The 14,121-nt window shown below is 39.2% G+C and overlaps 1 protein-coding gene and 1 long non-coding RNA gene across 5 annotated transcripts in view; one reads left to right on the top strand and one right to left on the bottom strand.

Moving 5' to 3' along the window:
• The window catches only part of Pkhd1 (polycystic kidney and hepatic disease 1), a 560,304-nt gene that overhangs the window by 241,246 nt on the left and 304,937 nt on the right, over positions 1–14,121 (top strand). For all 4 annotated transcript variants that reach the window (NM_153179.3, XM_011238384.3, XM_006495521.2 and 1 more), the window contains exons 42-44: positions 2,069–2,125; positions 2,851–2,981; positions 12,606–12,718. In NM_153179.3, the coding sequence (NP_694819.2) occupies positions 2,069–2,125; positions 2,851–2,981; positions 12,606–12,718 (301 nt within the window). The remainder of the gene's footprint in view (positions 1–2,068; positions 2,126–2,850; positions 2,982–12,605; positions 12,719–14,121) is intronic.
• 4930486I03Rik (RIKEN cDNA 4930486I03 gene) overlaps positions 1–14,121 on the bottom strand; it is a 35,847-nt gene that overhangs the window by 15,464 nt on the left and 6,262 nt on the right. The window lies entirely within an intron of this gene.

Raw genomic sequence — 14,121 nt, 5'->3', positions numbered from 1 at the left:
ATCTAAAGATAGATTGTCTGTCAGTGATTTTTCACCCCGACTGATTTCTGTAAGCTCATCTTGATTTTTTTTTCATTTCTTCCTCTGAACTGTCATGATGCAGGAGCTACTTTAGTTCATTCTTTTCAAAGCTCATATTTTCCTGTGCTACATGGATTTTGCACAAGTCTTCTCTCTCTGTTCATGACAGTTACTTATGTGAAACAGTCTCTCTCCCATACACCTCCAGGTTAGCATTTTTCAACTTAAAATTAGGTGTCACACTTTTGATCATCAGATTCATCTTGTTTTACCACCAGATTTTGGGAGACACTGTCTTCTTCGCATTTGTACTGATAACTCCATGAAGGACAGTCGGCTGAAAGAAGAATTGATAAGCAGTCTCTGGTTATGTCATAATATATAAAGCTTACCAGAGATTTCTGTAGAAATTAAAAACAGAACTATAATTGTTAGTGTTTTATTTTTTAACTGCACCTGGTGATGTGATGGAGATAGGGCGCTTATGTAACAGTTAAGAACAACCTTTTGAGATAAAGTGCTGAACAGGTTATAATCCTAAATGAGATGGTGTTTAGTGAGGGAATATTGGGTCTATGAACCTATGTAAAACAAACTCTGGCTTGAAGGCAAAGAGTAGAACCAAGAAGTCATCAGGTATACAAAGTCTTTTGGCTAGAGAAGGATGGCCATAGGGAAGCTGTGCCAACAGATGAATCTTGACTCTGGCTTACTTTTTTCTATAAATGTGAGACTATGACTGTAAGCAGATATTTAGGATGTCATCCTAACAGTATGATCTTAGCAGAAAATGATATCGAATAAGTAATTAAAAAAACAAACAAACCTGTAGCAGGAATTTAGCTTTGGTTATAGTGGATTATGGACTTTTGATTGCCTTTGTATTATAATTGAGGAAGTTAAAATATTTAATTCACTATAATTTAATTCACTATAAAGTTTGTAATCATGTGTAAAACAATTATAAGCTTGTGTACTGGCTAATTTTGTGTCAACTTGACACAGCTGGAGTTATCACAGAGAAAGGAGCTTCAGTTGGGAAAATGCCTCCATGAGATCCAGCTGTAAGGCATTTTGTCAATTAGTGATCAAGGGGGGAGCTCCCCTTGTGGGTGGTGCTACCTCTGGGCTGGTAGTCTTGGGTTCTATAAGAGAGCAGGCTGAGCAAGCCAGGGGAAGCAAGCTAGTAAGGAACATCCCTCCACGGCCTCTGCATCAGCTCCTGCTCCCTGACCTTCTTGAGTTCCAGTTCTGACTTCCTTTGGTGATGAACAGCAATGTGGAAATGTAAGCTGAATAAATCCTTTCCTCTCCATCTTGCTTCTCGGTCATGATATTTGTGCAGGAATAGAAACCCTGACTAAGACAGCTTGTATCTATTAAGTGATATGGGAATCTCAGATAAAATAAGATTCTAGCAATGATGGATTCTGTGGCACTGTCCCTAGACTATTGATCCCATTTAATGAATAATACCTCTTTGTGTCACATGGTTGGGGCATTTCCTGCTTTTCAAGTCCATTCTCATTATTTGAGTGCCTCATCCTTTCTAGCCCATTTCCATACAATTTGAGAACCAGGCTGGGTTGAACAGAAGCAGTGTATTCATTATTATATTTTGGTTAAATTTATTCCTTGACAAGTCTATGTGTGTATTTAATGCAATCTTGTTGTTCCCACTTTATCCCAACCTCCCACCCCTCCCCATTTCCCACACTCCAAGTCTCTTACTTACATTCATGTCTTTTTGGTTTTTGTGACTCAATGAGTTTAACCAGGGCCATCTACCTGTTTAGCCAATGAAGTTGTTCACTTAGATTCCATCTAAGAATTAAAGTAGAAGGTCTATTCCTATGGTTATTTTCTTTAAAGGAAACTTCAGATCCACAAGATGCTAAGACTTATAGTCCATACAACATGTACCCTTTCTCTGCCTCATAGATAAAAATAAAATAAAAATAATCCAAACAAGGAATAATGTTGTCTTTTCTCTTACTTTCCTGAGTGACATCAAATATTCAAAAGCAATATGATCTTCTGTTCGCAGGGTCCTACCTGGACGGAAGGTTTAGCACTAGTGAGACTGTTACTGGAAGAAAAAATGGTGAATATGTAAACTTATTTTAAATCAAGTAGTTCATCTATGATTGTCATAATTTATAGGCAAATATCATGAAATACTATTAATTATTGTAAATAATTAAAGATACTAAATGTTCTAAGGATATATAAATATTTATTAATTCTTTTAGAATTTCATGCAATATATTTGAAGCCTATTCATGCCCCAATTCCTTCCTGCTCTCAACTATCCTATTCCATTACACTCAACTTTGAGAAGACTTGTGTGTTTTTCTTCTTTCCTTATCAAGCACAATACTATTATTTAGCTAAATTGACATTAAAATGGCTCCTAATAACTAATTGCTGTATCCACAGATCACAACATCTCTCAACCCTCATCAAAGATTCATATTTTTTTAAAACTTTATTTTTAATCATATGAATGTATGTGCATCATGTTGTACACATGAGTGTAGGTGACTGTGAGGCCAAAAGAGGGAGCTAGAGTTCCCCCAAAGCTGGAATTATGGGAGGTTGTGAGCTGCCCATTATGAGTACTGGTAACTGAACTTTGGTCTTTCTCAAGAATATTTCTTTTAACCATTGAGCCATCTTCAGTGCCATATTTATAGTACCTAATAATATATAAGATATGATATATGAGATATTTATGAAATGTGTTCTATAAACAAAGTCTAAAAGTATTGAGCTATATACATTTTAATTGTGAATTGCTTGTATTTGATTCATCTGTATTCAAACTAGGTTGGTGGGAACAGGGAAGTACAATAAGAAACAATGTGATCATCAGTGTTTCTGCAGCTGAGGGACTGTCCGGTTCTGAAATGTTGGCACCAGCTGGCATCTACACTTTCAGTCCCACCAATGTGATGGAGGTAAGAGCTTTGGTTCTACCAGGAGAATCTAAGCTGATAGCACACAAGGATCTCTTCCAGCAGTTCACAGGAACATCAGATATTTGGTTTCAATTGCTCAATTTGATACTTGAATTTGTATCAAATTTCTTTATGATTTTGTGTCAAGTGGGCAATTTAACAGTTGTTCTCAGGAGTCCTATAAAAGCTCTTTAGCACGATCCCTATAGGGACCTTAATGAATTGCACATCGATCCCTTCCTGGTAATGCAGCCTGAAGTATTTTGTTTTGGATCTCTTGGTTCTGATGCAAATTACTTATTAAATCACCTGTAGCCTATCATATTCGTCTGCCTGTATCTTTAACAAAAGAGGGACATTGCGTCTGGAGGCATATGAGTTTCAGGAGCACAATCATAATTTTATTCCACTATTCTGGGCAACTTAATGCTATGAAATTTTAGCTACTTTGTGATTGTTTTCTTTTTTTGATTAACCACATATTTGTGAGTGGGGAGTTATACTACAATAGCAGGAGGCCTTTTCATTTTCTTCTCATTCGTTATTTTATGTCTTAGTCTACTTCCAGTAGGAGTTAAGGCCCTCCCTTCCCCAGGATGCTGCTCTGAGCATCTGTGGATGCATGGCCCCACAGATCCTCTCGCTGTTACAGTGTCACAACATTTATGCCCAGTTTCTGAGGAGCACACAGGACAAGCTGCTCTTAATTACCCTCAGTTGAAAAACCCGTAATAAAAGTTGTGGTTCTCTGCTCAAGACTCCTTACACGCTTAATTGTGTCTTTCTGAAGCACAGCACTTACACACCATTTTAGGTGCCTAATAGGGCTGGCTAATAGGCCAGTGACAAAGGAGGCAGAATTTCATGGATCATCAGAAACCAAACTCAAGACAAGTTGTGCTTAATGTTTTGGCCACTACTAGGCTTGTTGCATAGCTAGGAAGCCAGCTCTGGGGCCTAGAGAGTTGCAGTTTTTAAGACTTCCTTGGGTAATACAATCTCATCTGCACAGAAGCCTGTAGACATGTAGATAAAGCTTCACAGCTCATCCTTTGTGAGGCTGGAATAACTTTGCCTCCCTGAGTAGGTGATATATTTTATGGCAATAGAAAAGCTGACCCATTTTACGTGCAGGGTACCAGGAGATCCATGTGGAAAGCAAAGATCACAAAGACTATATTGCCTATATTGGAAGACTCTGGGTGCATGCCTTCTCCATCTGGGTACAATACATGGATGTAATAATATTGGTTGAGCAAAAACTCCTCACTTAAACTTTTAGAAGGTAGTCTAATTTTTTTGGAAGAGTATTCAATCTTGAAAGCACACCTAGTTGGCAACAGAAAAATGAAGCTGAAATCATATACTTGCTCCTCTTTTGGATGCCTTTTATTTCTATATATTTGGGTTTTTTCTTTGTAGGATTATTTCCTTTAAAACAAATATGTGTGTATTTATATTTAAATACAAATATTATATTTGCAATATATGTATTTATATACAAAATATTATATATATTTAAATATATAGTTACAAATATATTTATATATATAATATATGTACGTGTGCATATATATATATATGTATGTATATGTGTGTATATATATATATGTATATATATATATATATATATATATATATATATGTTAGCAACTAGGTTATAAGATCCCCTAATCTTTCATCTCTGGCAGCACATAGATGTTTCTGTTTCCACAATCTGTCCATTCTGGTAAGAAGGACAAATGCTCCACTATGTTCATAGCAGCCTTATTTATAATAGCCAGAAGCTGGAAAGAACTCAGATGTCCCTCAGCTGAGGAATGGGTACAGAAAATATGGTACATTTATACAATGGAGTACTACTCAGCTATTAAAAAGAATGAATTTGTGAAATTCCTAGGCAAATGGATGGACCTGGAGGGCATCATCCTGAGTGAGGTAACACAATCACAAAAGAACTCACATGCTATGTACTCACTGATAAGTGGATATTAGCCCAGAAACTTAGAATACCCAAGATACAAGATCCAATTTGCAAAACACCTGAAACTCAAGAATGAAGTCCACACTTTGCCCCTTTTAGAATTGGGAACAAAACACCCATGGAAGGAGTTACAGAGACAAAGTTTGGAGCTGAGAGGAAAGGATGGACCATCTAGAGACTGCCACACCCGGGGATCCATCCCATAATGAGCCTCCAAACGCTGACACCATTGCATACGCCAGCAAGATTTTGCTGAAAGGACCCTGATATAGCTGTCTCTTGTGAGACTATGCCGCGGCCTAGCAAACACAGAAGTGGATGCTCACAGTTAGCTATTGGATGGAACACAGGGCCCTAATGGAGGAGCTAGAGAAAGTACCCAAGGAGCTAAAGGGGTCTGCAACCCTATAGGTGGAACAACAGTATGAACTAACCAGTACCCCTGGAGCTCGTGTCTCTAGCTGCATATGTAGCAGAAGATGGCCTAGTCAGCCATCATTGGGAAGATAGGCCCCTTGCTCTTGCAAACTTTATATGGCTCAGTACAGGGGAACACCAGGGCCAAGAATTGGAAGTGGGTGGGTAGGGGAATGTGGGTGGGTGGGTATGGGGGACTTTTGGGATAGCATTTGAAATGTAAATGAGGAAAATACCTAATAAATAAAGAGAAAGTTTTTCCTCACAGGAGAGAGTAACTTCATAATTCCTTCCCTGTCCTATGATAGTGGCTTTCATGTCCCACTGTTTGACTGACTCTGGAATTATCTCTCAAGGGAATGTACTGTAGCCTTATCTGCCCCTATATTACAGGGATTAATTAGGTTTGCCCCTCTTATTTTAAACTTTGTCGTTTTATATCCTTGTGATTGGTTCTTGTTTGCATACATGAGCACATGTATGCATGGGCATGCACAGAAGAGCACACATATGTGTGCATTTGTGTGCTCATACATGAGGATTCCAGAAATTCAACATCTACTTTCTTCCTCTATTCTTCTATGAGTTATTTTATTTATGCAGTTTTGGATGTCGAGTCTCTCACTGAATTCAGAGGTAACTGATTTAGCTTGACTGCTGGTCAGTGAACTCAGCACCTGTCTGTCTGTTTCTGACTCCTGAGATTGAAATAGTGGGTGTGCACTGCTATGCTCTACGTAGGTGCCAGCAATCTGATTGCAGGTCCTCATAACTCACTGAGATATATCCTGATCCTTGAAAATTTAATTTGGAAATAATTTCAGACTCACAAGAAGTTCCAGAGTCTTCTTTCATTCCTTTTACCTGGCTTCCTCCAATAACCTGTCTCTGGTCACTGAATGACATAAAAATAGGAACATATCATTGGTGTAATAATAGTAAACAAGACAAGTCCCTTTTGGAAGCTTGAAGAACATAGTCTATTTTTCCATTGCCAACATTCAATCTAGAAACACATGAACACACTCCTCTACCTTTGAGCCAGTCTTTGAAATCTCGGACTTAGTGGTTTTAAACTTTGGACAATAGTTTGTGGTTTTATGTCATTCCTCCCTTGGACTAACCCAGAAACTTCAACCAAATTCTTAGCCACAGTGTAGAGTTCATCTTCATTTCTAGTTGGACACCTTTGAAACTCACTCACCTTCAACTCTTCATAGTACAAAGGAATTTCTTTTCCGTCCCCTTCCCCCTTCCCTTCCCTCCTCCCTTCCCCCTCCCCTCCCCTCCTCCTCCCCTCCTCCTCCCCTCCTCCTCCCCTCCTCCTCCCCTCCTCCTCCCCTCCTCCTCCCCTCCTCCTCCCCTCCTCCTCCCTTCCTCCTCCCCTCCTCCTCCCCTCCCTCCTCCTCTCTTCCTCCCCTCCTCCTCCCCTCCTCCCCTCCTCCTCCCCTCCTCCTCCCCTCCTCCTCCTCCTCCTCCTCCTCCTCCTCCTCCTCTCCTCTCCTCTTCTCTTTTCTTTTTTAGTTTTTCTATCTGCAATTTGTCAGCTCTCTCCCTACTCAGGTAGCAGGCAAGTCTAATAAGTCAGTCTCTCTGAAAATGAAAGTCTACACTGTGCCTTCATCGGTGAGCACTTTTGTAGCATCTTGCTGGAGTCTACAGGTGCGTAGCCATCTTTCTACACTCCCATGGGAAACATTGCCTTGGTTTCTAAGAACGCATTGGTTGCCATGTCTCCATGCATCACTCTAGTTTTTGCTGTCTGTGCTACATTTGTCATCTCTCAACAGTTCTGGTATTGGTAATCTGTCTTCCATTTCTTTTATCTGACATAATATTCATGATCCCACACTCCCCATTCCCTCCTGTTGGAAAGACTACATCCAGCCATAGGAGACAGCTCACTCCCACTGCTTCAGACTGGTCCATACTTACATAGGTGTTGGAGTCTTCCTATGAGCACAGAGTTACTTATGAGAGTCCATGGGAAAAGGAATCCGATGGTGACATCCATTTGATTTGAGAGAATTTGTTCTGGTTTGTTAACCAGTTTTGTAAGGAATTCTGTTTTAAAGGACCCAACCTCAGTTCTCTGGCTCTGCCCACTCAATAGGTAATGCATATGTAAGAGCTGCCTAAAGGGTTACATCACCCTCCCTCCCACTTTTTTTTTTTTAGTCACTACAGATGCACAGACCTCAAGGAGATGGCTTTACTTGGTCATTTAATTTCTCTCTGGGATTTCTCTTGCTTGAATGTCCATAACACATTGACTTCGGCAAAGAATTGATTTCCACACAAAATTCCCTGCTTGCCTTAAACCCTTTGCTGCAAGCCTCTGGCTGCTTGCATAAGTATGTGGTTTCTTCATGAATTCTTTGTAGAGTAACCAATTGGAAGTAAGAGAAAGGGCTGAGCAGTAACGTGGGCTGGCTGCTGATTTACTTCTTTTATAAGAAAAGTGAGTCTTACTGGCTAACATAGGACCAAAGGTGTAATATTCCTACGAACTATAAATGTACTTGGTGAGTGTTTATATGTGATCACTCACATGTTGCATAAATATCAATGGCACTGAGGCAGGTTGATTCAACAAATACTCTCACCTGTTCAAAATGCTTGCAGCCCACTGGTGCTGGCAGCGGTAATGAAAGAGGATTATGGAATATCTTTCTGAACTTTCAGAACATTCCTCCTCATGAAGTCTTGGTGATGAGCTTGCATACATTGGTAATAAATAATGCATATATTAAACTGAGACTGGCATTGTCAGCCTCTGGTGTATATTCTCATTATTTGTGCACTTGTAGAAAAGGTAAGTGTTTAAGAGTAAACAGTGTGTGTGTGTACTATATTGAAAAGAATGGAGAGATTGACACCTTGTCTCATCTCTAATCCTAGAGGAAATGCTTTCAGTTTTTCCTCATTTAATATAACATTGATGTGTACATACATTTGTGTAGGCATATGTATGCATGTGTGTGTGTGTGTGTGTGTGTGTGTGTAAGCCAAACTTTTATGTCAGATGTCTATCTTAGTAGATATCCAACTAATTTGTTTGAAATATTAAAATGTATTCATTGCATGTGTGTGTGTGCATGTACTTGCATACATGTGTGTACATATGCATGTGCATGTAAGTAAAAGTGAGATGACAACTTATAGGAATTGATATTTTCCTTCTACCGTGTGTGCTTCAGAGGTGAAACTCAGGTCAACTTTCTGGCCCTCTGTGTTATTTATTGATGTACTCTGGTCAACTTTCTGGCCCTCTGTGCTGTTTATCGACGTAGGGTACCTCACTGATTTTGGAGCACACCTATTCAGTTGATACTTGGTCAACAAACCCAAGTGAATCTCTTGAATTTACTTTCAGCACTAGAAATACAAACAGCATGAGGGGCTATGTAAAGCTTTTTACATGGAAGCTGGGGATCTGACTTTTGTCTTCATGGTTGCATGGAAGAACTGTACTAATCATACCATCTTCCTGCCCCTAGAGCTTTCTTGTTTGATCTATTTATTGTTCTTAGGTACTTGTGGATCATGGTTTGAGTTAGAGGTGTGGTCTTACATGTATGTGGTAGAGGTAGCTATAGGATGTTCTGGAAGATATCTGTATGATATTTGCTGACAATTGGAAATAAGCAATGCCAGACACTATGGTGTCTCACTGTTTTAGACAGATATATTGAGCACTTATGTTCACCTCCTGAGAGATGAGGATTCTTTCTGAGGCAGAGAATTATTAGCGTACCCCCCCTTTTTTTTTAGCATAGGACTGAAATAGCTAGGTAATATTCTCTTTGAGGATGCTTAGTGCTAGAGTTGATTATTTGAAAAGACGAATACATTCCTTATAAAGACTGCTAAAAAAGTTCTCATTATAATTAATTGCATTTTCATATTTAGCATAAAAACATGGAATTCCATCAATAAGGGATAGTGGGAGGTGGATGTGAATTACTTTGATAACACACGGTAGGCTAGTAAGTAGGCTTTTTCAACTGTGGTCCTTCGGGGTGGATAGTTGCAGGTTTCCTCTACATACCATTCTTTTAAATATTAATGACACTCTTCTCTGCCCTGTGAAGTGTGGGAAAAACTGTTTCCAGATATTTCCACACATGTCATAAAACTATCCTTGGTCTGTATTCTCTACATTGTGATCCCTTAAAATCAATGATGTCTTAGAGAAGGCTCCGAGTTCCTGAAGCCCTGTGGTCTCTTGAATGGCAATTCAACTTCATAAACCACAATAAATAGATAACTATAAGTGGCATTTTCTGAATCCTGTGTGGTAAGAGAAATGAGACTAGAATTGGAAATGACCTCAGGAAATAGAAGAACTTTTGGGAATCTCAAATAATGAAGCTTAGCAAAGAGAGAACAGGCTAACAAGTTCACTTAGGAAGAAAACATTCTGTAACTGTGGAAAACCAGGGAAAGACTATTTACAAGCAGCCAGGGTAAAGAGGCTTTGGGGCCCACAATAAATACCAAATTAAGTTAAGTAAACAGCAAGATGATTGTTTCAGCATGTGTTAGCTCTCTGACCAGGTCCTGTGATCAGTCTTTCAGATTCAGGGAAAGTCTAACCCTGACTGGCACTTACAGACTGAAGCCCTCTGAGGAAAGAGAATTCCTTCACCCCCATGGGCTTTGTGTGTACATGAGAGATATCCAAAGAATAGGATCTTTAAGCTCCACCTTTTGCAGATAATGCTGATACACATCAGATGTCAGTGGGTCACCCCAGCTCGAGGTTTAATAAGACCCCAAATTATGCTTTAATTTCATAATAAACATTAATAAAAATTTTGCTGTAGAGTGACTTGGAACCATCAGATAAAGCAAGCTTATTCAACCTAAAGAAAATAAGGACTACCTGCCAGTGAAATGGGTTGAGTATCTCAGGGACTTTGAAGAGGGTTCTGAAATCTTAGAAGTAAAGGGTTTATAAAGATAGAATTTATTCTATTATGACAGATTTAATTAAAGTATACAGCAAAACAGCCTGCTTGTATTGGTAGAGCTGAAGAACCATCTTCATAGCAAATCAGAACATTTTCATCATCCCCCTATAATGCTTATACTCATTGTCACCCCCTCCCCATTGTCTTCTTACCTCCAGACAACCAGTAATCTACTTACAGACTTTCCTTATAGGACTGTGCCTCATACATATGAAAATATACAGTCTGTGTATGATATGGCTATGATAGAGTGGTGGTTCCACCCTACATTCTCACCAACAGTGTGTTTTAATCCACATTTGATCTTCCAAATAGTGGAGAAAGGATTGCTGCTGCTCTGAGATGTGACAGTGTACCACTGAGAGGATGCAGGTACAATTTAGGACAGGACAAATAGAAACAGCCACTGAACAGCCAGAATTCCATTTATTTTGCTTTCTGCAGTGAGGATTTGATTGCAAATTCAGTGTCCAACAATGAACAGGTATTTATCAGGAATGAGAGAAGCAGGAAGTGAGTGTACTATGGCAAGAAAATTCATAGGTCAAGAAGTTAGACTCCCCCATCTCTAAATGCTCCCAGGTTCTGCTAAGAGTGAGGACTCTCAGGATTATCTTAGTTACTGTTCTATTGCTGTGAAGAGACACAATGATTGAGACAGCTCATAACAGAAAGCATTTAATTGAGCCTTCACTACAATGTCAGAGGGTCATTTCATGATCATGATAGCAGGAAACATGACAGCAGACAATCAAGCAGGGGAATGGAGCTTTATCTGAGAGACTACATCCTGATTTGCAGGGAGCAGGCAGAAAGAGGGGGCAAAACTAGGTCTGACATGAGATCTTGAAACCCGAAAGTCCTTCCAAAACTGTCTATGTGTTGGGAGCCAACCATTCAAATACATGCGCATATGGAGACCTTTCTTACTCAAACCATCACAGTTGAATTTGAATTTTTATATTGTCTTCTCATTTTAAGTTGTTGGTAATGAGTAAAAGTCTTTGCAAATATTTGGTAGGCCAATTAAATATATATATGAACATACATATATAAACACATACACAAACACATATGACATACAACATACACACGCACACACACACACACACACACACGCACGCACATGCACCCACACAGGATTAGACCTTTCAAGAAATTATTATTTTAAACTCTGTATTAGTGTGTATTAGACAGCAATGAAAATTATGTAAATACTTCATAGAGTTTTTTTTTTAAATAACTTAATTATACTTCTGTTTGATCAGAATTGAATTTCTAATTCAATTGGAATAGCAACCCATGGAGAAGCTAGATTTCATAAAAAACACATAAAATATTAAATTATTTAGTGTACTCTATGAAGAAATATTGAGGTAATTTAGTAATTTGAGAAGAACAAAAGTGTGTTGAAGAGATTTAGCTTGTAACTGAACTTAGTCAACATGTCTCAGAACTAAGGATAAACAAGGGAGAAGACTGCAGACTTGGCAATTACCTTGGAAAGCTGTGTCTCATGATAAGTACCAATAGGGAATACCCAAATAACTCTATCCTCTTATGCAGTGTCACAGGAAACCTTCTGTCTTAGTTTGGGTTTCTTTTGAGCACTCTGACCAAAAGGCACATGTGGATAAAAAAAGGTTTATTTTAGCTTACACTTCTAGACAGTAGTCCATCACTGAGGAAATTTAGGGCAGGAATATGAGCAGGGTAGGAACCTGGAGGAAGCAACTGAAACAGAGGCCATGGAAGAATGCTGCTTACTGATTTGCTTCTCATAGCTTTCTCAGCCTGCTTTCTTAAGCCATCTAGGACCACGCCCCAGGGGAAGTACCACCCCATGGAAACTGGGCTCACCCACATCAATCATTAACCAAGAAAATGCACTACTGACTTGCTTACAGGCAGACCTTGTGGCAGCATTTTCTCAATTGAGAGTCCCCACTTCAAAATGAATCTTATTTGTTGACATAAAACTAATAAGGGTACCTCCTCACCATGGAATCTTCAAGAAGGATTTAAAGGGTTGCTAGTTATTGAGATGGGCAATTTCTAGTGCAGCCAAGTTGTCTGGAGTTTGGGAAGCAGTGGGAGGGGGTGATCCTGTAGTGGGATATGGAACAACTTACTCCACCATACATGAAAAGAATAGAATAAGAAAGTAGAAATGTCTAATAAAATTCCTTTTTTAAAATAGCAACTTTAGCATGTAACTATTTTTCAAATCCCCCTTAAATTCTGTAGGGCAACAGAGTGTGTGCAGCTGGCTATGGATATGTCTTCCACCTTGTGACCAGCCAAACATTACAAGCTCCACTCCTCTCATTCAATTGGAATACTGCTCATTCTTGTACAAGGTAATTCTGGGAAAACTTAACTACATTTTACATGCAATGTTTATGATTTAGTGATTGTGGCTTTTATGCACAAAGGGTGCATGATTCTTAGAATTTGTCTGAGATCTGGCAATGCTACAATATATTGTTTATAGCCACAATATTGGAGTGTTCTTGCCTTGAAATTGCTTTATATACCTAATATATAAAACTTGATAAGCTTGGAGAGAAGTATTATCCATGAAGCCAACTCTACAGTTTATACCAACACATCACCTCAAAAATTTTCCTGCTAATCTGTTCATTAATACACGAATTATTGTAAAATGTGAAATAATTAGGTATTCAATGCAATATTGTTTTAGTGGATATTTTATTTATTTACATTTCAAATGTGATGCCCTTTCTTGATTTTTCCCCCTCAGAAACTCCCTACCCATCCTCCTCCTCCTGCTTCTGTGAGGGTGTCTCCCCACCCACCCACTCACCCACTCTTGGTTCCCTGCCCTTACATTCCCCAACAATGGGGCATCAAGTCTTTATGGTACCAAGGGCCTCTTCTCCCATTGATGCCCAGCAAGGCCATCCTCTGCTACATATATGGATGGAGCCATGGGTCCCTCTATGTGTACTCTTTGGTTGGTGATTTAGCCCCTAGGAGCTCTGGTTGGTTGATACTGTTATTCCTATCAGCTCCTTCAGTCCTTTCTCTAACTCTTCCATTGGGGACCCTGTGCTCAGTCTAATGGTTGGCTGTGAGCATCCACTTCTGTATTTATCAGGCACTGGCAGAGCCTCTCAGGAGGCAGCTATATTAGACTCCTTTGAGCATGCACTTCTGAGTATTCACAATGGTGTCTGGGTTTGGTGACTGTATATGGAATGGATCCCCAGGTGGGACAGTCTCTGTATGGCCTTTCCTTCAGTCTGTGCTCTACATTTTCTCTCCATATTTCCTCCCATAAGTATTTTGTTACCCCTTTTAAGAAAGACTGAGACAGCCATACCATACTTCTTGAGCTTCATGTCATCTGTGAATTGTATCTTGGGTATTCAGAGCTTTAGGGCTAATATCCACTTATCAGTGAGTGTATATATACCACATGTGTTATTTTGTGACTGGGTTACTTAACTCAAGATGATATTTTCTAGTTCCATCCATTTGGCTAAAAATTTCATGAATTCATTGCTTTTAATAGCTGAATAGTACTCCATCTTATAAATGTACCACATTTTTTGTATCTATTTCTCTGTTGAGGGACATCTGGGTTGTTTCCACCTTCTGGTTACTATAAATAAGATTGCTATGAACATAATGGAACATGTGTCTACCTATTGTTGTTATTTGTTGGAGCATCTTTTCGGTATATGCCCAGAAGTGGTATAGCTGAGTCCTCAGGTAATACTATGTCCGATTTTCTGAG

The sequence above is a fragment of the Mus musculus genome, chromosome 1, assembly GCF_000001635.26.
Source record: "Mus musculus strain C57BL/6J chromosome 1, GRCm38.p6 C57BL/6J".
Classification (NCBI taxonomy): domain Eukaryota; kingdom Metazoa; phylum Chordata; class Mammalia; order Rodentia; family Muridae; genus Mus; species Mus musculus.
Note: the sequence above shows the minus strand (reverse complement) of the source record. Positions and strands in the feature narration are given on the sequence as shown.